The sequence below is a fragment of the Pantherophis guttatus genome, chromosome 14, assembly GCF_059756535.1.
Source record: "Pantherophis guttatus breed Tessera chromosome 14, ASM5975653v1, whole genome shotgun sequence".
Classification (NCBI taxonomy): Eukaryota; Metazoa; Chordata; class Lepidosauria; order Squamata; family Colubridae; genus Pantherophis; species Pantherophis guttatus.
Genome location: NC_142076.1, coordinates 15440896 through 15465183, shown reverse-complemented (window position 1 = coordinate 15465183; position 24288 = coordinate 15440896). Strand labels below are relative to the sequence as shown.

General features: G+C 43.7%; 1 protein-coding gene across 3 annotated transcripts in view; it reads right to left on the bottom strand.

Moving 5' to 3' along the window:
• VPS35L (VPS35 endosomal protein sorting factor like) overlaps window positions 1-24288 on the bottom strand; it is a 53198-nt gene that overhangs the window by 17214 nt on the left and 11696 nt on the right. For all 3 annotated transcript variants that reach the window (XM_034426247.2, XM_060692905.2, XM_060692906.2), the window contains exons 9-21: window positions 23893-23952; window positions 19337-19433; window positions 18066-18113; window positions 15917-16010; window positions 15243-15320; window positions 13725-13847; window positions 11335-11381; window positions 9879-9990; window positions 8031-8147; window positions 7094-7147; window positions 6168-6248; window positions 5298-5360; window positions 3827-3912 (exon numbers count right to left, since the gene is read on the bottom strand). In XM_034426247.2, the coding sequence (XP_034282138.2) occupies window positions 3827-3912; window positions 5298-5360; window positions 6168-6248; window positions 7094-7147; window positions 8031-8147; window positions 9879-9990; window positions 11335-11381; window positions 13725-13847; window positions 15243-15320; window positions 15917-16010; window positions 18066-18113; window positions 19337-19433; window positions 23893-23952 (1060 nt within the window). The remainder of the gene's footprint in view (window positions 1-3826; window positions 3913-5297; window positions 5361-6167; window positions 6249-7093; window positions 7148-8030; window positions 8148-9878; window positions 9991-11334; window positions 11382-13724; window positions 13848-15242; window positions 15321-15916; window positions 16011-18065; window positions 18114-19336; window positions 19434-23892; window positions 23953-24288) is intronic.

Below are 24288 nucleotides of genomic sequence, written 5' to 3'. Positions count from 1 at the left end.
TCCTTTAAAGACCTCTTAGGAATGGGGTGAGGTCAACAGAAGACAGTTTAAGGTTAAAGTTTTGGGGGTTTGGGGAAGAAACCACAAAGTCAGGAAGTGCATTCCAGGCATTGACCACTCTGTTGCTGAAGTTGTATTTTCTGCAATCGAGTTTGGAGCGGTTCACTTTAAGTTTGTATCTATTGTGTGCTCATGTATTGTTCTGTTTGAAGCTGAAGTAGTCATTGACAGGTAGGACATTGTACCAGATAATTTTATGAGTCACGCTTAGGTCATGCCAAAGGCGGGGTAATTCTAAATCTTCTAAGCCTAGAATTTCAAGCCTGGTGGCATAAGGGATTCTGTTTCGAGCAGAGGAGTGGAGGACTCTTCTGGTGAAATATTTCTGGACACACTCAACTGTATTAATGTCCGATATGCAGTCCGGGTTCAGACAGATGAGCTCTATTCGAGAATTGGTCTAGCAAATGTTTTGTATGCTCTGGTTAGTAGTATAATATTACCGGAGAAGTAGGTACGCAAGATTAGGTTTACAACCTTTAATGCTTTTTTGGCGATGTTGTTACAGTGAGCTTTGGCACTTAGATCATTAGATATGAGTACTCCAAGGTCCTTGACAGAGTGAGGGTCGTATACAAGGTCGTGTCCACTCAGCTTGTATTTTGTGTTCTGATTCTTTGCTAGTGGTTTGCCCTGTCAGTACTGATGGGAACGTTCTTGGTGGTTCCTTGATTAGACTATTGTTTACTACGGTATTAGCTTGTTTGTCTGAGTCCGTGGTTTCTTGATTTGAGGTGTTGTTTGCTTTTTGATTGTTGGTCTAGTGTTAATCCTGAGTTGAATCTCTGCTCTGTTGACTGCTGGTGAGGACATGTTCAGGAGCTTTTGTTTCTTTTTGTGGCTTTTTGTTTGTCTCTTTTTGATGTTGTAGCTGTTGTTTATGTGATGAAATCAGAACCAAAGGAAGCCTTGTGTTTTGCCAAACAAATCCTGCACAAGAGATTTTTTGGGGGGGGTGTTAGGAAGGAGGAAGCCTCTCTAATTTTGGTCCTTCTCTCTGAACAACTGGAATATCAGGAAGTGCTCAATATCTTCATCCACGTTTTGTTGTTGTTGTCAGTTGCGAAGTTGTGTCCAACCCATCACGACCCCATGGACAACATTCCTCCAGGGCTTCCTGTCCTCTACCATCCTCTGGAGTCCATTTAAGTTCATGGCGACTGCTTCAGTGATTCCATCCAGCTACCTCATTCTCTGCCATCCCCTTCTTCTTTTGCCTTCAATCTTTTCCAGCATTAGGCTCTTCTCCATGAGTCCTTTCTTCTCATTAGGTGGCCAAAATATTTGAGTTTAGGATCTGGCCTTCTAAAGAGCAGTCAGGGTTGATCTCCTCTAGGACTGACCGGTTGGATCATCTTGCAGTCCAAGGGACTCGCAGGAGTCTTCTCTAGCACCAGAGTTCAAAGGCCTCAATTCTTTCAGCCTTTCTTATGGTCCAACATTCACAGCCATCCATCGCAACTGGGAAAATCCAACTTTATGAGGCACAATTCTACCCCAGGGTGCCGTTGCAAAGCAGAATTTTTAGGTAGGTCGAGTTTCTGCCAGAGGGATGCTTCAGTGCCCTATCCAAATGCTCCCAATTAAAAAAAAAGATTTTGAAGAAGATAATCTAATTTTGCTCCTTATGCCACAAACATTCCTTTGGAGAATGAAGATAGCTCAAGGTCATCATGAAGGACCTCTGCCTACCGGCACAGAGAAGTATTTTTTTATTTGCAAAATAAAAGATACATATAAAACGTCCGTCACCCCTGAAATTGTTGCATCATTGCACAAAATCAGGACCACGAGCCTCTTCCAAAACAGAACGACAAAGTTTTTTTAAAAAAATAAAACTTGCTAATCAACATCTACCAAGGTTTAGTTGTCATAAAAAAAAAACACACACAACCCAAAAAGGAAACAAACATCTGAAAGGGGCATTCAGCATTGAAAAGGAAGGTATTTTGATGAATCTCATTTCAATTTGAACAATGCTGAGTATTCTTTTTTCACAATGCAGCTTGTTAGCACGCCACTCTGGGTTTTTTTTCCTCTCTCTCTCTCCAAATCACAGTTGTCATCAGCAAAGAAGAGCAACATATGGGAAAAAGGCCGTTTCTGCCTTTTCAAGCCGCTTCGAGGGGGGGGGGGAAACATCCCTGTAAACAGACGCTCTGCATTCTGTGGAATCAAAGCATTGCTTCCAAATATTTTCGAGAGGCTAAAACAGAACCATTATATCTCTATAGCTATAAGGATATTAAAAAAAAGCAGGATTTGCAGGAAAAGATTTCTTTTTCCTTTAATTTTTACTTCTCCAAACCACGTCCTTGCACATGTTCTTTTCTCGTTTTCTTTTTTTCCCCCAACGGCTCACTTGTTGTGGGCATTTACTATCAGAGCAGGTTATTGCTTTCATCGTATGCAATTTAATTCCCATTCGAAACAGCACACACAGAAGCCCATTAATCCCTTTATTTAATCAGATGCCAGGTCTGATAAACAGATAACAGTAACAGAGTTGGAAGGGACCTTGGAGGTCATCTAGTCCAACCCCCTGCTCACGCAGGAGACCTATACTAGAGATTTGAACCGCTGACCTTTCTGATCGCCAAGCTCGTCGTCTTAGCTACTGAGCCACCTAGCCAGACTAAATATGATAACTATGTACTGGTTAAGAGCTGGCCTAGAAACTACGAGGCTGTGAGTTCTAGTCACACCTTAAGCATGACAGCTGACTGGGTGACTTTGGGTCAATCACCAAGAGATGCTGAGTATTTGTCCCGCCTCAGGCATGAAAGTCAGTGGGTGAGTTTGAGCCAATCACCAAGAGAGAGTGAGTATTTGTCCCGCCTTAGGCATCAAAGTCAGAGGGTGAGTTTGGGCCAATCACCAGGAAATAATGACTATTAGTCCTGCCTTAGAGGCATGAAAGCCAGGTGACTGGGCCAATCGCCAGAAGACAGTGATGCCTTATGCATCAAAGTCAGTGATGCCTTATGCATCAATCGCCAGAAGACAGTGATGCCTTATGCATCAAAGTCAGAGAGTGGGTGACCACTCTCTCTCTCAGCCAAATCCACCTCACAGGATTGTTGTAGGGAAAAAGAGGAGGAAGGAAGGCGTGTATTTGAATGTATGCTCGCTGCCTTGAGTAACTTATAAAGTAATAAAGACAGAATAAAAATCTTAACAAATAAATAAATAAATCCACCCAAGCCTTTTTTAATAGAAACACTGGGTACCATCTAACAATGTAGCCCCTACACAAATGCATTCCGGAATGCACAATTCAGTACCCACCCTAACCATCCATGGCTTATTTTCTATTTTCCTGTCTATCTGTTGCACCGTATGATGGCCTTATTACTACTCTGCCTAGAGGCAGCTCATCAATCTTCCAAGTAAATAAATAAGCAAGCCGGCATCCAGCTCTGCTTTCTGGCCTCTCCTTCTGCAAATGTCCCCTCCTCCTCCTCCTCCTCCTCCCATTTCTGGATTGCACCCATCGTGTCCGACAGCAGCGCCCGTTTTTACAAAGCGCGCAACGGCTTTAATGCAGTCAAGTTGCATCATCGTTGATGTGCCTCAACAACAGATCGATAGGAATTGAGGCTATATTTTAAATTCTTTATTTAGAGCAGCGCGAGGGTGCCTTTCTCAAAACCTTCCAAACGCCAAATGGAACTGCAGATGAATTCTATCCGTCACACTTAGCAGCACTTAAATAGACCCGTCTCGATTCTCTGAAGTGCACTTAATCAGGAGACATTAGACTTACTTAATGAAAGCTTGCATGATGCATTTACAAACCTCGACTCTCACGGTCTCTTTCTGAAACATATCCAGGAATGGCAAGAATTTCTCCTAGGAAATCAAGGGAAACATCCAAGATCAGAGCGCTAGGCTCAATTCGATATTATCGGCATAAAGTTGCACTGCCTTTTGGCAACAGACAATTATCTTTGGAACAAGTCTCATGGAAATCAATCGACAATGATGTCAGCTTTCTTGAAATTTGCCCCGAGACGCAGATTAGAGGCAGTGGTGGGATTCAAATAATTTAACAACCGGTTCTCTGCTCTAATGACCGGCTGGTGGCCGTGGCCAGGTGGTGTGACAGGCAGCACTTGGCTTCCTGCACCCCCCCCCGGGAGCAAAAATGGGCTGTGGGGGGGGGTGCCCCTCCACGCCCCGTTTTGGCCTAGTAGGCCTCCCTGAAGCCTCCTGGGAACAAAAACGGGGTACAGGGTGGGCCATGCCACACCTGCCCCGCGACCCATTTTGGGCCTGGTAGGCCTCCCTGCAGCCTCTTGGGAGCAAAAATGGGCCACGGGGGGCCTGCCCCGCACTCCCCCTTTCTCCGTAACCCATTTTGGGCCTAATAGGCCTCCTGGCACTTACCTGGGAGCCAAAATGGAGCACGTGGGGGCTCCTGGAAGGGACATGGCGGGGCCAGCCGGCAATTTAACAACTGATTTGCCTGAACCGGCTGAATCCCACCACTGATTAAAGAGCAACAATCAGTTGTTCAATTGAACCTTAATATACACAGGTAGTCCTTGACTTACAACCGTTCATTTAGTGACCGTTCGAGGTTACAACGGCACTGGAAAAAAAGAAATTTATGACCATTTTTCATACTTATGACCGTTGCAGCATGATCAAAATTCAGCCTGGCAACTGACTCAAATTTATTGCAGTGTCCTAGGGTCGTGTGAATCACCTTCTGACGAGCCAAGTCAACGGGGAAGCCAGATTCACTTAACGACTGTGTGCCTAACTTAACAATGGCAGTGATTCGCTTAACAGCTGTGGCGAGATAGGTCGTAAAGCGGGGTAAAACTGACTTCACAACAATGGAATTTTGTTGTTTGGCAATGGAATTTTGGGGCTGGCTCCATTGTGGGTCATAAGTCGAGGACTAATTAGGAGACAGGCATGACACTCCCTATATTCGGAAGGTCAGCGGTTTTCCAAATTCGGAGGACATGGAACACCAGCTAGTTAGAATTCCTCAACTCTGGGAAGAGAGCCAGTTGGCTGTTGGAGCGAGACTTAATATTCTGAGAGAAAAGCCCCAAATAGGCAGAACACGGCAACATTTAAAGAGTTGTATGAATGAGGTTTGTTTTAATTTTCAGATTTACTCATCTGACTTCCAGCTAATCTCAAACAGTCTCCAAGAGAAAGGGCGCCTGGCTTTCAGACAGTAGGAACACAAGGATCCTTGCAGACCCGTAGAAGCTCACCAATGAAAAGAGAACGGAGAAGTCATGGAGATAGGTGATGACCTTCTGAATGATTGACTGAAGCTAAGATCAGAAAGGAGAAGGAAAAGAAAAACATCCAGTAAGAACAGGCTTCCTTTTTTTTATCAACGCTAACATTAATTTCCTTTCATTTTACCCCACTGCCCCTGTCCTGTCCTTCATGCATAAATAACTGCTTTGAAAATAGCCATTTCTTTGGATCTCAAGTAAGTTTTACAATAACACCAGTTCGATTTTATTCCAGGCATACACACACACACACACACATACACAGCCCAAAACACAGACACACAGAGAGACCAAAACACACACATACACATACAGACCAAAATACAGAGACAAAACCACACACACAGCCCAAAACACACACATACACACAGACTAAAATACACACACAAACACACTCAGAGATCAAACCACACACAGAGACCAAAACAAACCAAAACACACAGACCAAACACACTCAAGAGATCAAACCACACACCCAGAGACCATTACAGACACACAGCCCAACACACATACACACAGCCCAAAACACACACATACACACCCAGAGATGAAAACACAGAAACACAGAGACCAAAACACAGACACACACAGCCCAAAACAGACACACAGACAAAACCACATACACAGACCAAAATGACACACAGAGACCAAAACACACACACACACACATTCTGGTTTCATTGGCTTTAGATCATTCTCTATATTTTTCCCCAAACAGATTCAGGCTGATAATATACATCAATGTTAAAAGGACGCAGATTCCTCAAATCTACCGTTTTATTTAGCCTGACCCATGTTCTTTGTCCCCTTGTAGAAATGATGACTGAATTTCTCTCTTACCTGAGGATAGGCCTCTTCAAAAGCCCGATCTGGAGTCATATGTTTAATGACATCAGCTAAAATGGTATTGACTTCACGCTTCTGCAGACACAATAAAAGAAAATGGCATCACCGCGGCCATAAATTCAAAACCATACAAAGCCAAGACACGGACATTACGAAGCTGAATAACTGAGCAGCTTTTTTGCTACGTGACTAGCATCAAACATGGGATTCATATTTTAAGACGGCGCTGGCTGGCGAAGTTTATGGCAGTTCAAATCTATCACATCTGCAAAGTGCCGTAGATTTACAGATTTCTGGGTTGAGAAGGCAGATTTCAAGAGCGAAGATTTAATCCAGCATTAAAGCTTGTTATACTGAGAATACTCATGTTTTGGAGCTGGATACATTGCCGTGCGGATATAATAGGGATGATATACTGCTGCAGATATTTCTAAATTAACATAGGCCACCACACTGGAAAGGCTATAAAAAAAACACTACTATTAGAGTTTCAAGATTTATTTGTCCCATTCTTGAGACCCCTTTTCCTGGCGCTGTTGTCAAAGTGGGTTAAGTTCACTAGCGACAAACGCAGGATGTCGTTTTTAAGATAATTCATTCTCATGTTCCCAAGAGAATATTAGCATGGCTTGGGAGCAACATCTAAATCAGGGGTCCTCAAACTTGGCAGCTTTAAGAGTTGTGGACTTCAACTCCCAGAATTCTCCAGCCAGCATAGCATAGCATAGCATAGCATAGCTGGCTGGAGAATTCTGGGAGTTGAAGTCCACAACTCTTAAAGCTGCCAAGTTTGAAGACCTCTGATCTAAATAAATAAAAACCAGGCATACCTACTTCCAATGCGGCAGAAGCAAATGCCCTGAAGGTCAAGAGAGGAAAGGACAGTTATTGAAATACGAAACGCTTAAATCTTCACCTACCGTAAAATGCCTACAAGTATATTCCATCCAGACTTCTGCACAATTGATATAATCCTAAAAATAAATGCACGGGCATCACATTTCAAGGCACTTTGGCAGGTTTTCACCCCACCCGGCCTGCTTTCTCCATGTTTCACTGATTCTCTAAGTAAGTAAGGTCAAAACACCCCGAGCGTCCCATTTATTGATTAGATTTATAATAAATTTAGGAGCCCTGATAAGCGCAGTTGGTTAAAGTGCAGTATTGCAGACAAACTCTGCCCAGGCGCCCTGTGTATGTGCACGGACCCCCGCACATGCCCCCCGCACACGTGCGTGCCCCCCCCCGCGCATGCACGGCAGAGACCCAAAGACCAGCTGGCCGGCAGGAGGCGCGTGCACATGCGCAGTAGAGCTGAACTGGGGCAACGGCTCGCGTGCCATCAGAGGGCGCTGCGTGCCATAGGTTCGCCACCACGGATCTAAATGAACAATGACCGTAAGTCAACAGTCTGTGCTCCCTCCTGTTTTCCTCCACCACAACAATCCTGTGGGTTGAGACTGGCCTAAGGTGCCCCAGAGATTTCCAGTGGCTGATGGGAGGTAACCACCTTGGTGTACAACACTTCAATGGCAACTGGACATTGGTTTTCCACCATGACTTTGAGCCCCAGAAACACACCGCCAGAGTGGTACACAGAAGAAACTAGTTTTCTTTCTGGAAAATTGTTATTCGGGACGTGGATACACTCATCTTGGTGGTCATTCTGTGAACCGGATGAATGGCAAACATTTTTTGTGCGCAGCTCTCACCCACTCAACATTTCAAACGTTCCCCCAGCCCTACCTCCGAGCTAGGCAATACGCTTAAGAGGGAATGTTTCTAATTTACAGTACATTTATTTCAACCATCTGCCCACTGCAGCTAAATTGCCAATTTCTTCTACTAATAACCCACCTGTGGACTCTTTAACTTGGTAATAACTTTCCAGGCTTCATTTAAGATTTGAAGACGGTCAATTTCCGGTGGGTCAGCTAAGGCTAGGTTTTGTCCCAGGGAGCAGAAGAGAAGATGCTGTGAAAATAAAATGAGTTGCCTGTCCATTTTACGGCCTCTATTGAGTGTTCCCACTTGAATAAATAACATTAATAATACAGAGACAGGTATTTTAATTTGTAAAAGATTTGAGAGAGATTAGAAGTACAGGCTGGGCTGGGAGGGGATTTGCTACCTTGATGAAAGAAACTTTGATTAAATTTTTATGGCTTTTCGTTCATTTAAATGGCTTAATTTTATTTTTGTTCTGAATTTAAAAAGCAGCAATTTTCTTTAAAAAAATGAGGCAGATATTTGATGCATTAAGCAAAATCCCGGAAGTGGCTTTCCCTCTTTGTGGGCAAAATGCTTTAAAAACCAAGTTTTAAAATCAACTAATTAACTATTACAGGCAGAATGGATCACTCAAGGAACGCTGTTCTTCCACAGAAAAGAAGGGGCCTGCCTATTCTCTATAGCAGGGGTCACCAACGTTTCGGACCTCAGGGACCACTAAATTTATAATTTTAAATCCCGTGGAACACTAATATGATCTGCCTAATGACCAGCTAGGGGGTCATGTGACTGGGTGGGCGTGGCCAACTCCTCATCTCCCCGCCCGGGCTCCTTAGGGCCCCTACAGGAAGCAGTTGTTGGAAGCAGCCACCATGAGAAAGAGTTGGCAAAACAGCTCAGTTCAAATTGGATCTGGCCAAGAAGGAGGCTCAGCAGAAGCACCTCACTGATGACAACGAGCATAGGCTTTGCAAGCAGAGGGAAGACTTGCGGGAGTGCAAGGCCAGGTACCGGCGCCTGGAGGCTCAGCAGGGTGAGATGGTCAGCCAGTTCCAGGCCATGAGGCAGTCCCACTGGAACGAGGCCCTCCGGCTCTTCGCCACCAGCTGCACTTCCCTCCAGCCTTTGCCCCAAAGCCCCGCCCCAGGGGGCCGAAACAGACCCCAAGTCGGAATTTCTGCCCCCCTCCAACCCGCACAAAAAGACCCCAAAGGGGGAGACTCTCTGCACCAACACAAACGTTCATTGCACGTATCTGTCCCAGGGGCCGTAGCTTGAGGACCCCTGATTTAGTGCAATGTAAAAAAAAATGCAAATAATTTTTCTGCGGATCACCAAATTTTCTCACGGACCACCAGTGGTCCACGGACCACCTGTGGTCCACGGACCACCAGTTGGCAACCGCTGTTCTAAAGCACCAGAAGGCAGGACAAGAAACTATGGATGGAAACTAATCAAGGAGAAATAGCAATATAATAAATAAATAAATAAATAAGAAAGAAAGAAAGAAAGAAAGAAAGAAAGAAAGAAAGAAAGAAAGAAAGAAAGAAAGAAAGAAAGAAAGAAAGAAGCAACCTGGAATTAAGGAGAAACTTCCTAACAATGAGGACAATTAACCAATGGAACAGAAGTTGCCTTCAGAAGTTGTGATTGCTCCATCACTGGAGATTTTTTCAAGAAGAGGTTGGACAGTCATTTGTCCAAAATAGTGTAAGGTTTTCTGAGCAAGGGGTTGGACAGTAGAAAACCTTTAAAGTCCCTTCCAACTCTATTATTCTGTTGTTCCCCAGACAGAAAGAGCTACTCTCAAAAGAACATCCATGGAGAGGTCAAGTCCATATCCTCAAAAGATTTTTGAACCATGGTACCAGAGTAAAAAACTACAATGCACATTTAAGGGAATTATTTGGGGAGGCATGGAAGGGGCTGACAATAATAACAGAGTTTGAGTGGAGAGGATGCAGGTGAATTTACCTTGGGGAACCCCGATTCATCGCACTCTTTGATCATGCCGATAAAATCCATCGCTCTTGCAGCAATAAATTCAGCTCTGAAGGCAGACATTACGGAATTCAAGAGCAAGGCGCTGGAATAAATATTATTCAGAGCATTACAAGACAGTCTCACCCCCCCACCCCACCCCCGATTGATATTTTTATATTTTGGCTTTTACATTAAGATCTACCCAGAACATACAACATTTATGCCATTACTACATTTTCACATTCAGAGACCATTAGTGGCTTATTTGGTAAAAGCTTTTTTCCCCCTAGTCTTTGGATCGATTCCCTCCCTGTTTCTGGCCCGTTGCAAGAATTCCAGAGCTGAATAACGACAACAAAACAAACTGTCACACTTTAACAGCAAAACAACAGGGCCAAGGCATAAATCCACCTGAAAGGGAAGGAGCCAAAGGAAAAGCATTTTGCATCTCAGTTATGAAGGGTGGAATTATACACGCACCAAGCAACCTGTTTCTATAATACAGGTAGTCCTCGACTTAAGACCACAACCAAGCCCAACATTTCTGTTGTTAAGTGAGACATTTGTTAAGCGAATTTTATTCCCATTTGTCTTGCCTCGGTTGTTAAGTGAATCACTGCAGTAGATAACCTGGTTGTTAAGTGAATCTGGCTTCCCCCCTGACTTTGCTTGTCAGAAGGTCGCAAAAGGGGATCACATGACCTTGGGACAGAGCAACGGTCATAAATATGAGTCAGTTGCCAAGCATCCGAATTTTGTTCACCTGATCATGGGAATGCTGGAAAGGTGGCAGCTGTGGAAAATGGTCATAAGTCGTAACTTTGAATCGTCACAATACAAACTGTTGTAAATTGAGGACTACTTATAAATATACACCGAAGCAAAGGCGTATTCTGCCCAAGGTGAGGATAAGGGACATAATTAGATAAAGGTAAAGGTTCCCCTCGCACATATGTGCTAATCGTTCCCGACTCTAGGGGGCGGTGCTCATCTCTGTTTCAAAGCCGAAGAGCCAGCGCTGTCCGAAGACGTCTCCATGGTCATGTGGCCGGCATGACTAAACGCCAAAGGCACTCGGAACACTGTTCCCTTCCCACCAAAGGTGGTCCCTATTTTTCTACTTGCCTTTTTTACCTGCTTTCAAACTGCTAGGTTGGCAGAAGCTGGGACAAGTAACAGGAGCTCACCCCATTACGCGGCACTAGGGATTCGAACCGCTGAACTGCCGACCTTTCAATCGACAAGCTCAGTGTCTTAACCACTGAGCCACCACGTCCCTTAGGTCTCTGATAAGTGTATGCTTAATGGGCAAGAAGTCTCCAGTTCAAAACATCTGTACTGTAGCCTCATCGGCTGCCAGTCAGAGTCGACAACAATACGTTTTTTTTACTTTATGCGAAGAAGGAAAGCAGAGTTAAAAAAAAACAGCTTATAGCACAGCACTTACTTGTTGCCTAACTTCCTGCATCTCTCCATCATCTCTGTCAACAAGGCCTACAAAAAAGAAGAAAAAAACAGAAAAATAGCAAAAAATAAAGGGAAGCCATAAGCACCTGCCGGTGCTCCTCAACTTACGACCACAATTGAGTTCAGGACCACAGTTGCTAACTTTTTCCAGTTGTTAATTGGACCGACCCAACTTTACAATATTTTTGCGACAGACGTTAAGAAAATCACACCATGGTCATTCAGCGAATCCATGGTCATTAAGCAGATCATTTGTCTGCAATGGGTATTTCTGGAAATTAATGGTAATTAAGCAAACCCCCATGATCGTGAAGCAAATCCCCAATGGCCATTAAACGAATCAATTACCTGCAACGGGCAGTTTTTGCATTTACGATAGGAGGAATAAAACTTACTTCTGGCAAAGCATCTCTGGGGTTGTTTATTTTTTTTAAGATGCCTGGAAAAACTGAGGTAAAGTCTCAACTTGTGTAAGATTTTGTTATTTCCACATGCTTTGCGTTTTCAGGAGCATTTTTTAAAAAAAAAGTTGGCACACTGAAGTGTCTCATTAGAAATCCGACAGTCTTGCTTCAGATCGTCTTAAAGGAGCGATCATGTTAAGTCGAAGGAGTTTAAAAATAAAAGGAAGTGTCACCCGTATGACAAAAGTGAAAAAGGAGTGTGAACAATGGCACCCAGGAGGATTCCGAAGTAGGATAACAAGTTCCTTTGCTTTGTGCCAAGAGACAAGCTGGGCTGTAGGAACTGGAAGGGTACATTATGCTCAAGGGGGTTTGAAGGAGACTCTGCATTCAAATGGTCTCAGATGCCTTTACAACAGGGGTCACCAACCTTTCGGACCTCAGCGACCACTAAATTCATAATTTTAAATCCCGCGGACCAGTAATATGATCTGCTTAATGACCGGCTGGGTGGGCATGACCAACTCAATGTCACTCACATCAAGGGATGCCTCACGGGCATCTACTCGCCCCTCCCCTCTCAGCCACTCCTCGCCTCCCCGCCCAGGCTCCTTAGGCCCCCCTACAGGAAGCAGAGGAGATCAACCCTGACTGCTCTTTAGAAGGCCAGATCCTGAAGAAGGAACTCAAATGCTTTGGCCATCTAATGAGAAGGAAGGACTCACTGGAGAAGAGCCTAATGCTGGGAACGATTGGGGACAAAAGAAGAAGGGGATGGCAGAGAACGAGGTGGCTGGATGGAGTCACTGAAGCAGTAGGCGTGAGCTTAAATGGACTCCAGAGGATGGTAGAGGACAGGGAGGCCTGGAGGAATGTTGTCCATGGGGTCACAACAGGTTGGACACGTCTTCGCAACTAACAACAATCTCACCTTAGATCTCACCTTTATTATTTTTACAAATAAGGCAGCGAGCAGACCGAATACTCTTTCCTCCTCTTATTTCCCCCACCAGAACAACCACCCTGTGAGGTGGGCTGGATTGAGAGAAGAGCGTGATTGGCCCAAAGTCACCCAACTGGCTTTTGTATCTAAGGCAGAACTAGAACTCACCGTCTGCTGGTGATTGACTAAAAGTCACCCAGCTGATTTCCGTGCCTAAGGCGGGACTAGAACTCACGGCCTCTGGGTTTCTAGCCTGGTGCCTTAACCACTAGAGGTCAAAGAGGGATTCTACCATAAGATCGTGCCTCTCTTCATTCCCAACCTGTCTAATGAAAACTGTTAGGAAATGGCTATTGTCTAACTAGTTGGTCAGGCAATATATAAACTATCAATACATGTTTGTCAAAAGGTATTATATTGCTTTAAGACTGTATTGCATCATTCCGTATTCTGATTGGCTAAGCTGTGTAGCCAATGTACTTAAGGTGAAGACTGAATCATGGCTTGAGAACACTACACCATTTTATCTGCTTATTTGCTGTTATTCTCTACCTGTTCTCTCTGCATGATCACTGTTTGATCATTGCTACTTGTTGCTTTCTACAATTTATTGAATGTTTTAATACGGAACTTGTTCCTGTTTGAAACTCAAGAAGAACTGTTTTATTGTGTAATGACAACAACTGGTAAGAAGACTTTGTACTTGGAATATCCCTGAATTGATATTTTAACTATCGCCTTATCTGTGTATGAGTTGGATTGTTATTGGACTTTGTTTTACTTTTTTCTAAAAGTAAAAGACTACCACAACTCAGTGTGTCGGTATATTAACTGTGGTTATTCACTCTCAGCCGCTTTCATGTGCATACTCAAGGGGTACTCTGCTCAATAACCCATAACATCGGTTATGAGCCAAGAATATCCTTAACAAAAACCTTGGGGTGCAATCAGGTGAACATTCTCCATTATACCAACCTTAAGAAGCCTTCAAAACATTTTCAGAATGAGTTTATTTTATTTTACCTCCGCAGCTCGGTAAGCGATGCATTGTAGAATCCAATCAATTGCCGGAGAATAAAGTGTTAGATACGATGGGATCTCCACACACTGAGCCACCAGTTGGTTCTGGACTGTATCCCCGTGAACCTGCGGAGAACATCCAAGACGAACGGTCACCGAAAAGTCCCAAGTGGTGGAAAAAGAGGAAGGATTCACCGTAAAGCCGAAGCATGGGATGCTGACCTCAAGGAAAACTCTGGGAAAACTGATGGGAGGTGAAAGCTGAAGAAAATGAATGTGGAGATAAGCCAAACTGACATCTGCTTCCAGGCAGAGCTCTAGGGTGGAATGTAATTTGAACAAGCCCAAAAGTGCTGTTCTCAAAAGGCAACTGGATTTTCTTGGTGGTTGTTTTTTTTTTCCCCTTTGAAAACGTTTCGCTTCTCATCCAAGAAGCTTCTTCAGTTCTAACTTGGCTTCTCCATAGACAAATTTGAACAAACAGTTGTGGACTTGAATTCACACACCATCTTGAAGAAGACCCTTTAAGATAGCCCAAGATGGAAAGACCCTTTAAGACAGCCCAAGATGGAAAGCAGGTTTTTGACCTGCGACCAGGGGTGGGCTGCTGGGGGTTCTCAGGGGTTCGGGAGAATCTCTAGCTAAGATTCTGTGCAGTTCGGAGAACCTACAAATCCCACTCCTGGATGGCCCCTCCCCCCCCCCACCCTGCCCCTCCCAGGAATCCCCACGCAGCCCGTTTTGGATGCAGGTAAGTGCAGGGCACACACGGAGGCTCGAGGAGGACAAAAACCGGGCCTACAGGAAGTTTGGGAAGGCTCCAGAGGGCCTCCGGAGTCTGGGGACGCCATTTTTGCCCTCCCAGAGGCTCAAGGAAAGCCTCCGGAGCCCGGGGAGGGCAAAAACGCTCCCCCCCACACCATGGTACAGGAGGTTGACTAGGCCACACCCACCCAGCAACCGGGCAGAGAACCCCTTGCTAAAATTTTTGAAGCCCACCTACCCCTGCCTATGACCACAACTGGGATCGCTGCTAAGCAAGGCAGTTGTTAAGGGAGTCATGTCTGATTTCATGACCTTTTTTTCTCCCAGGGTTGTTAAATGAGTCATGCCAGCATTAAGCAAATCCAGCTAGGAAGGTGGCAACCAAATTGATTCCAGGATACTGCAACTGTCATAAATACATACAAGTGCCTGAATTTTGGTCCTACGATTGTGGGGATGCTTCAAAGATCGTAGGTGCTGGTCTGATCATAACTTACTTTTACAGCGCTCTTGTTAACTTCAAACAGTCACTAAATGAATGGCTGTAAGTCGAGGACTACCTGTAAACCAAGGCCTACCATATGGATGAGCATTTGATGATTTGGAATAGATTGGCTAGTTTTTCTACTTCCAAGATTCTCTACCCTGTCGATAGCTGCAACTCTTTTCCGTCTGAACTGGGGAAGGGGAGAGAGAGAACCTTATCGAGGAAAGGATCCAGGTGCGGATTCTGCTGCGATAAGGCCGTTTACTTACTTGCTTAAAGGTTAGAAGGAAGTCAAAAAAGTTCTTGTTGAGGTTGTCCTTCAGATGAGGAGCTACTTCCATCCCAACCTGTTTGAGGAACCAAATGAATGAAATCTCTTATCTGGTTTTTTTTTTCTTAATACAGTTCTTTGCATTTTTGTATTTCTTCGAAGGCTTAAATAAAAAGGGGTCAGCGTATCAAGGAAGGTTTATTTTACATATGATAAAGGCAGGAAGATTACTATAAGCACAAAGGTGGAAAAGTATTCAAATAATGGAGGAATGGCTCCTTAAACAGTCAGAATGAGCGTTAAAAAAAACAAACAAACTAGAAACCTTTATGATAGGAGTGTTCAACCTTGACAACTTTAAGACTAGTGGACTTCAACTCCTTCAGCATACCTGGCTGGGGAATTCTGGGAGTTGAAGTTACAGCCCTCTCTAAAGCGGTTTACAGAGTCAGCCTCTTGCCCCCAACAATCTGGGTCCTCATTTTACCGACCTCGGAAGGACGGAAGGCTGAGTCCAACCTTGAGCCTGGTGAGATTCGAACTGCCAAACTGCAGGCAGCCAGCAGTCAGCAGAAGTAGCCTGAAGTACTGCATTCTAACCACTGCACTGCCATGGCTCTTAACCAAGATTGGTAAAAAAAGAAAAAAGATTGGTTAAAAAAAAAATCTTACCCTGCAGAGATATGCTCTAGCATAGACAGCCACCAAAGGATCACCAATTCCTCGGATCATGGAAGTCAATCGGGGGAGAGCTTCTGAAATTCCCCTAAAAAAAAAACGTAATTTGAGAAACAGAGTTCATACCTGAAGCTGAGGCTCACTTCTAACAGCGTGGGTCCTTGGTGCTCTTTAAGCTTGGCTGTTACTCGCAGATGTTTCGATACCTAAATCGGCAACACCCTCAGTTCTATTCTAACATCTTAACACCTTTTAGTACTGATGAAGTTACCTAGTTGGGTAATGAAACGTCTGCAAAATAACAACCAAGCTCAGAGAGAACTAAGGACACCTCATTTCAAGCCTGAGCTACAGATATTCTCTTCTACCGGTATCACTTCTGACAACCTCAAAGGCCTGCCTGGCTGGCATGAGCCCAGACCCACTAAACTAAGAATCCAAAATATAGTCAAGCAACTTGTCCTAAAGCCATTGAGGCAAACACAATAAATCCTAGCATCTAACAAATATCCTTGTTTTCCTCCCGAAGGACGAAGGACCACACGCAGTTTGAACAAAAGGGCAGCCCCACGGGAATCCTGCTCAGTAGATACTGAGTGTAGATACAAGAGTGTAGCCCTCTGCCCTGCTAGTATTTCACGAGGCCTTTAAGCTTTTAGCACTAGCAGAGTTTTTACTACAAGAAACAAGCGTATGCTGCTGCAAAATTACCGTATTTTTTGGAGTATAAGACGGACTTTTTTCCACTCATAAAAGAGGGTGAAAATTTGGGTGCGTTTTATATACTGAATGTAGCCCCGTCCACCCGCCGCCCCCCCCGGAAAATGGGGCGCGTGGGGGCAGCAATAGATCTATGGCAATCCCTACAGCTGATCTTCGGGACGCCGATCCAACCGACAATCAGCTGCTTGTGCTAATCAGGCTGTGCTGAAGCTGAAATTGAAACAGGCTGTTTGCTGCAAGGAGGCAAACTGCTGGGAGGCAGAGGCAGATTTTTTTTTCTTTTCTTGTTTTCCTCCCCAAAAAAGGTAGGCGCGTCTTATAGTCCGGAACGTCTTATACTCCGAAAAATACGGTACTCAGACATTTGCTGAGAGACACTGCAAAGTTTTTGTGGCCCTTAAACTCTCAAGGTCGCTGCTTTACCATTAACCAGGCTGTAGCTATGCAACAGCAAACCGGAAAGAACTCCGCGAAAATTATACATCAAAAACGTACCTTCCCGTCAGAATGTTCATCCCACAGTTAAAGCTCTAAAGCAAAAGCCTGCTATTTATGACCCCAGGAGACTTCCCTGATCGGTGTGCTAAATTTCAGGGACCAATCAATAAAAAAAGCTCTTTGCTTCCCAGACATATGTCTTTCCCTATATTTAATGTCCTACACAAAAGTGACCATCAGCATAAAATGAAATTGCAAAGAGATGATGATGATGGAAAAGTCTCAGGCCAGAATCCCTGTGTTTCAATGCCACAAGCAACCCATTGATCTAAATTTACAAGAAGTTCCTTGACTTACGACTGGTCACGTTTGAATTTAGGATGGACCTCCCTAGAGCTAGTTACGACCTCGTTTTGAAATTCTGAAAGACACCCCACCCCCAGTCATAACATTGCATTTTGAGCACTTGGCTAGTTTTCACTGCAGTTTTTTTCCCCTCGAAACTTGTCTCCTTCCAGTTTACATTAAAAAAAAAATACCCATTGTGTATAATAGTTTTGCTTAATTACCACCATCAAAGGGCATAAAATCAAGCATGGTCACATGGTGATACATACATACATACATACATACATACATACATACATACATACATACATACATATATATATATATATGATTTATATGCCGCCCTTCTCCGGAGACTCAGGGCGGCTTACAATGCGTTAAGCAATAGCCTTCATCCTTTTGTATATTTATACAAAGTCAGCTTATTGCCCCCACAAACTGGGTCCTCAATTTACCTACCTTAGAAAGGATGGAAGGCTGAGTCAACCTTGAGCCTTGGCGAGATTCGAACCTGCAGTAATTGCAGGCAGCTGGTCTTAATAACCAGCTTAATAACAGGGTGCCTTAAACCACTGTACTACCAAGGCTCTGTTTGGTATTGAATATTGAATTATCAAATGCTATCAAGTCTTACGTTTTGGAAAGAAATTTGTTGCACTTCAGTATCGATGTCTCCACATAACTTGGCACAGTCAGGGAAAAAAAAAAGAATTCAGAATAAAATGACACGTAGCAAAAGAAGTAGGTAATATATTTCCAGGGTTGTTATAAAATTTTGTTTGTTATCATCAGTTAGGGATGCAGGTTAAGTTAAAACATTTAAAAAATGACATACGTAGTTTGCAAGTACGTAAATGGCCTCAAGTTCACCTAGGCTGGGTCGTTTCTATAATTCTCTTGATATTCATACTTAATAATTAGATTTCCCAAACATTGAGAGATCAATGGTCAGGTATGGATCAGGTTTTATTGCAGATATCTCACTCTACTTTTCAGTAAGAGTTCCTGTGGCTACCCCTAGTCAGACAGACAGATAACAGACAGTCCACCAGCAGCCTGCAGAGCTGGCAGTGGAGTCAGACAGTGAGGAGGCTGGGGAGGAACATGGGCCAGTCCTGGAGTCTGGGGAAGGCTCGGATGAAGGCTCTGTGTCGGAGGCAGAGAAAGGGCCATCTGGGAGGTACGTGCTGCCTCCGGAGCCTCCAGAGTCAGATCTCAGCGAGGCAGAGGAACAGGGAGAGCCTGTTCCCAGTGCGCACATGCGCAGAGCTGCCAGAAGGCAAGAACAGTTAAAACAAAAGGGACGACTCGGGAGTAGGGCTTGGAGATGATTGGCCCCTCCCATAAGACTTAAAAGAGGAGCAAAGGCACGTGGGCCCTTTGCAGGAAGCAACGTCGTTCATTCTGTGCAGTTTAAAGTCTGAAGCTCTGTTTGATTCTGGGCTCTGTGTGGCTTTGCCAATTAGGTCTTTGGCAGCGTGTCAAAGGAGATAAAGGTGGGTGATTATCAGCTTTATCCCGAAGGACTCTTTACAACGATTGGGGACTCATCGGTGAATGAACAGAATTCACAGCTGTTAAAATAAAAGAGGTTTTTGGGACTATTCGTGTGTTTTACTGACTCAGGAGGCCTAGGTCAGAACAAATACATACTAACTTGGTTATTGCTTTAAAGGTTGAGGTTTTTCAACCTCAGGAACTTTTGAGATGTGTGGATTTCAACAGCTGGCTTGCTTCACCAATTGATTTCTAGTGGCCAATCAGGATCTCTTGTTTTCAGATCTCTTGCTACCCACTTGGCATATCTTTCTTATTTCCCTCGTTGGAGAATACACTAATGCCATTTGAAATTCAAGTATAAATCAGGTAATATTTCTTTCATCAGTCTTATTCCAATAAGGATACAATCTTGGGATGAGTTCTCGGATGGATGCAATCTTGAAAAACCAGTTTAAGCAGGTTTCTTTGGCGGTATCGTTCACACTTTCAGGAGTAAATTTATCTGATTAAAATTTAAAAAAAGAGAAGTCTTAATTAAGAATCCGCTTATACTATCTCTCAATTAAATTAGATATTGTAATCATACAGATCTGAGAAAACGGCATTCAAGCATATAAAAATATAGCATCATTAAAAATGCTAATTTTAGAGGTCATTATTGCCTAATTTTGAAACTAGGTACCTCTACTTTTTGGTTTGTGATGGTTCTTGGCATTTTTCAATTTCACATTTGTGAAGGTTTGATTAATAGTAGTTCAGCATTTAGCAGTGAGATACCATTAAACAGCAATTAATAGCAATAGCAATAGTACTAAGACTTACAGTATATGCCGCTTCACAGTGTTTTACAGCCCTCTCTAAACACTTTACAGAGTCAGCATATTGCCCCCAACAATCTGGGTCCTCATTTTACCAACCTCAAAAGGATAGAAGGCTGAGTCAATCATCAGGTCAGGATCGAACTGCTGGCAATGGGCAGAGTTTGCCTGCAATGCTGCATTCTAATCATGGTGCCACCATGGCTTAATAAACTAATTTGTTATTTTACTAATACAGGCATTTATTGAGGGGAAAAAAGTATACAATGATACGCTCGCTTATATAACCATGCAGCCCAGTAAACAGAATGCAAAATATTTCTGAATATGATGTCAAAAAAAAATCAATCAAAGGCTATACCCCTCACAGCACAAATAGCAGCAGCAAATGGAATATACCAGCATCTGTTTCTCTTTCCTGGGAAGAAACAACAACTCCAAACTGAATCCATCAGTAAAAACTTTGTGTGTGTGTGTGACTTACATGACTGATTGTGGTGTCTCCTCAGTCACGTTATCATAATTCGTGCACTTGGCAACCATCACACATTTTGTAAAGAGTTGTGGCATCCCACAGTAACAAGATTGCCAGTTGTGACCTTCCCAGCTGGCTTCTGACAATGAGGAAGCTAGCTAGCAGGGAAGCCTGCAAGTAGTGTCTCACTTAATGACTGCGGTGATACACTGAACGAGCCCTGCAAAAAAGGCCATAAACTGGATGCTGTTGCGCAATGCCTCCCTTAATGACTCTGCTGTTTAACTATTACTTTATTGGTCCCTATCGTGATGGTAAATCACTAAGAACACATCTGAACACTCTGTGGAATGTCCCAAAGGTGCTTTTTCAAGAGGCAACTGGACTTTGTTTTTTCTTTGAAGATGTTTCGTTTCTCACCCAAGAAGCTTCTTCAGCTCTGACTGGATGGGGGGAAGGGGGATGAAAGGATTTGCAAGGAGTATAAACCCTGCCAACAAAAGGGCGTATAGTCAAGGCGATGGTTTTCTCAATTGCAATGTACAGCTGTGAAAGTAGGACCATAAGGAAGGCCGAGTGCCCAAGAACTGAGGCCTTTGAACTCTGATGCTGGAGAAGACTCCTGCGAGTCCCTTGGACTGCCAGGCGATCAAACCGGTCAGTCCTAGAGGAGATCAACCCTGACTGCTCTTTCGAAGGCCAGATCCTGAAGAGGAAACTCAAATACTTTGGCCACTTAATGAGGAGGAAGAAGAGCCTAATTCTGGGAACGATTGAGGGCAAAAGAAGAAGGGGACGGCAGAGAACGAGGTGGCTGAATGGAGTCACTGAAGCAGTCGGCGTGAGCCTAAATGGACTCCGGGGGATGGTAGAGGACGGAGGCCTGGAGGAACATTGTCCATGGGGTCACGATGGGTTGGACATGACTTTGCAACTAACAACAGCAACAACAATAATAAACCCTTCCATTCCCCACCATCTGGTCAGAGCTGAAGAAGCTTCTTGGATGAAAAGCAAAATGTCTTCAAAAGAAAAAAACCCAGAAATTTCAGTTGCCTCTTGAAGAAAAAAAAAAAAAAGCATTTTTGGGCCAACCATGACCTGGAGGACCGAGAATCTCCATATTGGTTCTCCTGATCTGCTCTATCTCAACGTCCTGATGCCCTGGTGGTCCATAATATTGGCCTTTAAAGGGAAAATCGTATCCCTGGGCAGCTTCAAAACATCCGACCTGGTTCTTGACTGACCCAATTTCATTCCATCGAGTCCTCTGGACCAAGATGTTTTCTTGGTTGTTAGGGAGAAAAAAAGGCCAGCTTTGTTCATTGTAAGGCAAAAGTGGAACAAATGGATTGATGGTGATGGCCTAGGGTGTTTTTACCCCCTCTGTATTCCGAGCACCTCTTTGGCACAAGAACAAGAGGAACAGCAGCGCTCAATTGCGAGACGCCACCGTTTTTGTTATTCCACTGCTGTTCTCTTCAAACACACAGAGCCCAGGCAGAAATTTTGGGAGAGACTGCAATCTTCTCCCCTTTTCGCCACCGTCCCCTCCACCCCCACCCCCAATCCCTCCCCTCCTTGCAGCTGAGGACTCTTACATAATCGAGCGCTATGGAGATCCAGATTCTGCAGTTAAAGCATGTATTAACTGCCGAGCTGGTTAAGGACAAGCACCCTTATGTACGTTAAGGATGACTTATGCGTAACCAGCAAAATAGAAAAGAAATTGAAAGGAAAACGTATGCAAAAAGAAGATCGGGGTTGCTCGGATACCATCTTGAAAATATATTGAATTGAAAATGGACACAAGAATGGAGAGGGAAGGGAGAGAGGAGTAGAGGGACAGATAGGAAGAAGAGAGGAGAAGGGAGAAAAGGAGAGAGAGAGAGAAGGAAGGGAAAAGGAAAGGAAGAAAGGGAAGGGAAATAAGAGTAGGAGAGAGGGTTAGAAAGAGAGGAAGAGGGGAGGAGTGGGAGAAAGGAATGGGAAGTAGAGAAGGGGAGGGAGAGGAGGAAAGAAGAAAGTTGAAAAGGTTAGAAGAAGGGAGGGAAGGGGAAGAGGGGAGAAGGAGAGGAAGGGTCGTTGTGAAAATAAGGGAGATATGGAATGGTAGAAGAGGAACTCCAAATATGTTTTAAATCTTTAGGATGAAGAATGAACTAATATGAAAGTCAAAAGATAATATGTATGATTAATGATGGCTAAGAGATTGTACATTTATGTATGTTTATGAGAAATAGAAATAAAAACTTTTTATTTAAAAAAAAAAAAGGACAAGCACCCTTAGCTGAAGCCGCTCGACGGAGAACGCAACAAGAAAGATTAGGAAGACAATAAAGTGCGATCTAAAGCCTTCTGCGAAGCCGAACTGATTTCGGGTTGCATAAACATTTCAATGATTTTTTTGCTTTGTTTTTTTAAAAAGGGGGAATTTTCAACGCTCCGCTAAGAAGCGATGTTGGCTTCGCCGAGCATTCATTTTTTTAGGCATAAAGCTTCGGTTTTGTTATCAAGGGCACAGCGGAGTCCTTTCCAATTATTTCTGCTGCAGGCCGGCTTCTTGATGGTATGGGCTCAATCAGAATCTGTTCTCTTTTATCCGAACGGAAAGAATGAGCACAAGGCATAATGAGCGTGTTCTCCTCTCACGGACAACCGCTCAAAGGCACAGCTTGGCCCAGGAAATGGTCTGTGTTTGCCATACCTGGGATTTCTCATTCCAGCAAGATTGCAAGAGGGAACCGTTGGCTGACCCTAAATGAGCTTCGGGCAAAGGAAACAGATATCCTCAAACTACCCAAACAGGAGCAAGAAGCAGAAGCAAAAGATGACAACGAGGTCTCAAACTATCCTGCACTTCTAGAGACAGTTTGGTGTAGTGGTTAAGGTGCTAGACTAGAAACTGGGAGACTGCAAGTTCTAGTCTCCCTTAGATAGAGAAACCAACTGGGTGACTTGGGGCCAGTCACTCTCTCTCAACTCAACTCAACTCAACTCAACCCAACTCAGCCCAACCCAACTCAACCCAACCCAACCCAACCCAACTCATTCCAACTCAACTCACCGTTGCTGTCAGGAGACAAAGGGCAGGAGTTTTATGCCTTGAGTTGTACCAATAAAGGCAGGAGGTAACTGGAACTTCTCCAGTCCTATTTGGGAGTTTGGATTCTCTACATAGAGAGTTGTGCTTGAAAATGCAGTATATTTAATGGAATTATCCCAAATTCCTTATTCCAATTCCTTTGTGGAAGAACACATAGGGATTGTTGCATCAGATCACCTTATTGTATTTTAGTTAGTGAGAACAAACAACGAATAAGGAATTTGGGATAATTCCTTATTCGGTGTTTGTTCTCACTAACTAAATCACAATAAGGCAATCAGAGGTCAACAATCTTTCCCAAATGTTTGCTGAGCCTTTTTCTTTTAAAATTCAATAGTACTACGATTGGGAGACCTGTAGCAGCAACAAGACTGTTGGAAACATCCTTAAGATTTAGAACCTCCAAGATATTTTGGAATGTTTTTTAAAAATCTTTCTCAGTTACACCTTATTCGTGTTTTTTTTTTCTACTGCTAGTTCTGAACAGTTTGTCTCCAACTGACCACTGGAGACCAAGATGCTAATGAGGATTTGCTATCTCATTTCCTATGGAGCAACCTACCTGGCAATGGGGTGCAATGATCAGTACACATAGAAAAGATCCTTTCATACACCAATTTTCCTGCAATGATAACAATAAGATGGTGAAATACTATTCTAGATGCAAGTTCTGAAAAAGAATGATTGGTTATCAAGTATATGGGTTAAAATTAGAAAATTAAAGGACAGCTAGTTTAGACATGTTAGCACCAATGATGTTACCTAGTTGGGTCATGAAATGTCTGCAAGAAAGCAACCAAACTGAGAGAGCACGAAGGATCCCAGAATCCTTCTCCTCCTCCTCCACTCCACAAACCCCACTCTCTTCTAGCATTGATAATGCTATCTAGTTGGGCCATGAAACGTCTGCAAGAAAACAACTAAGCTGAGAGAGCACTAATGACCCCACAGTTCAACC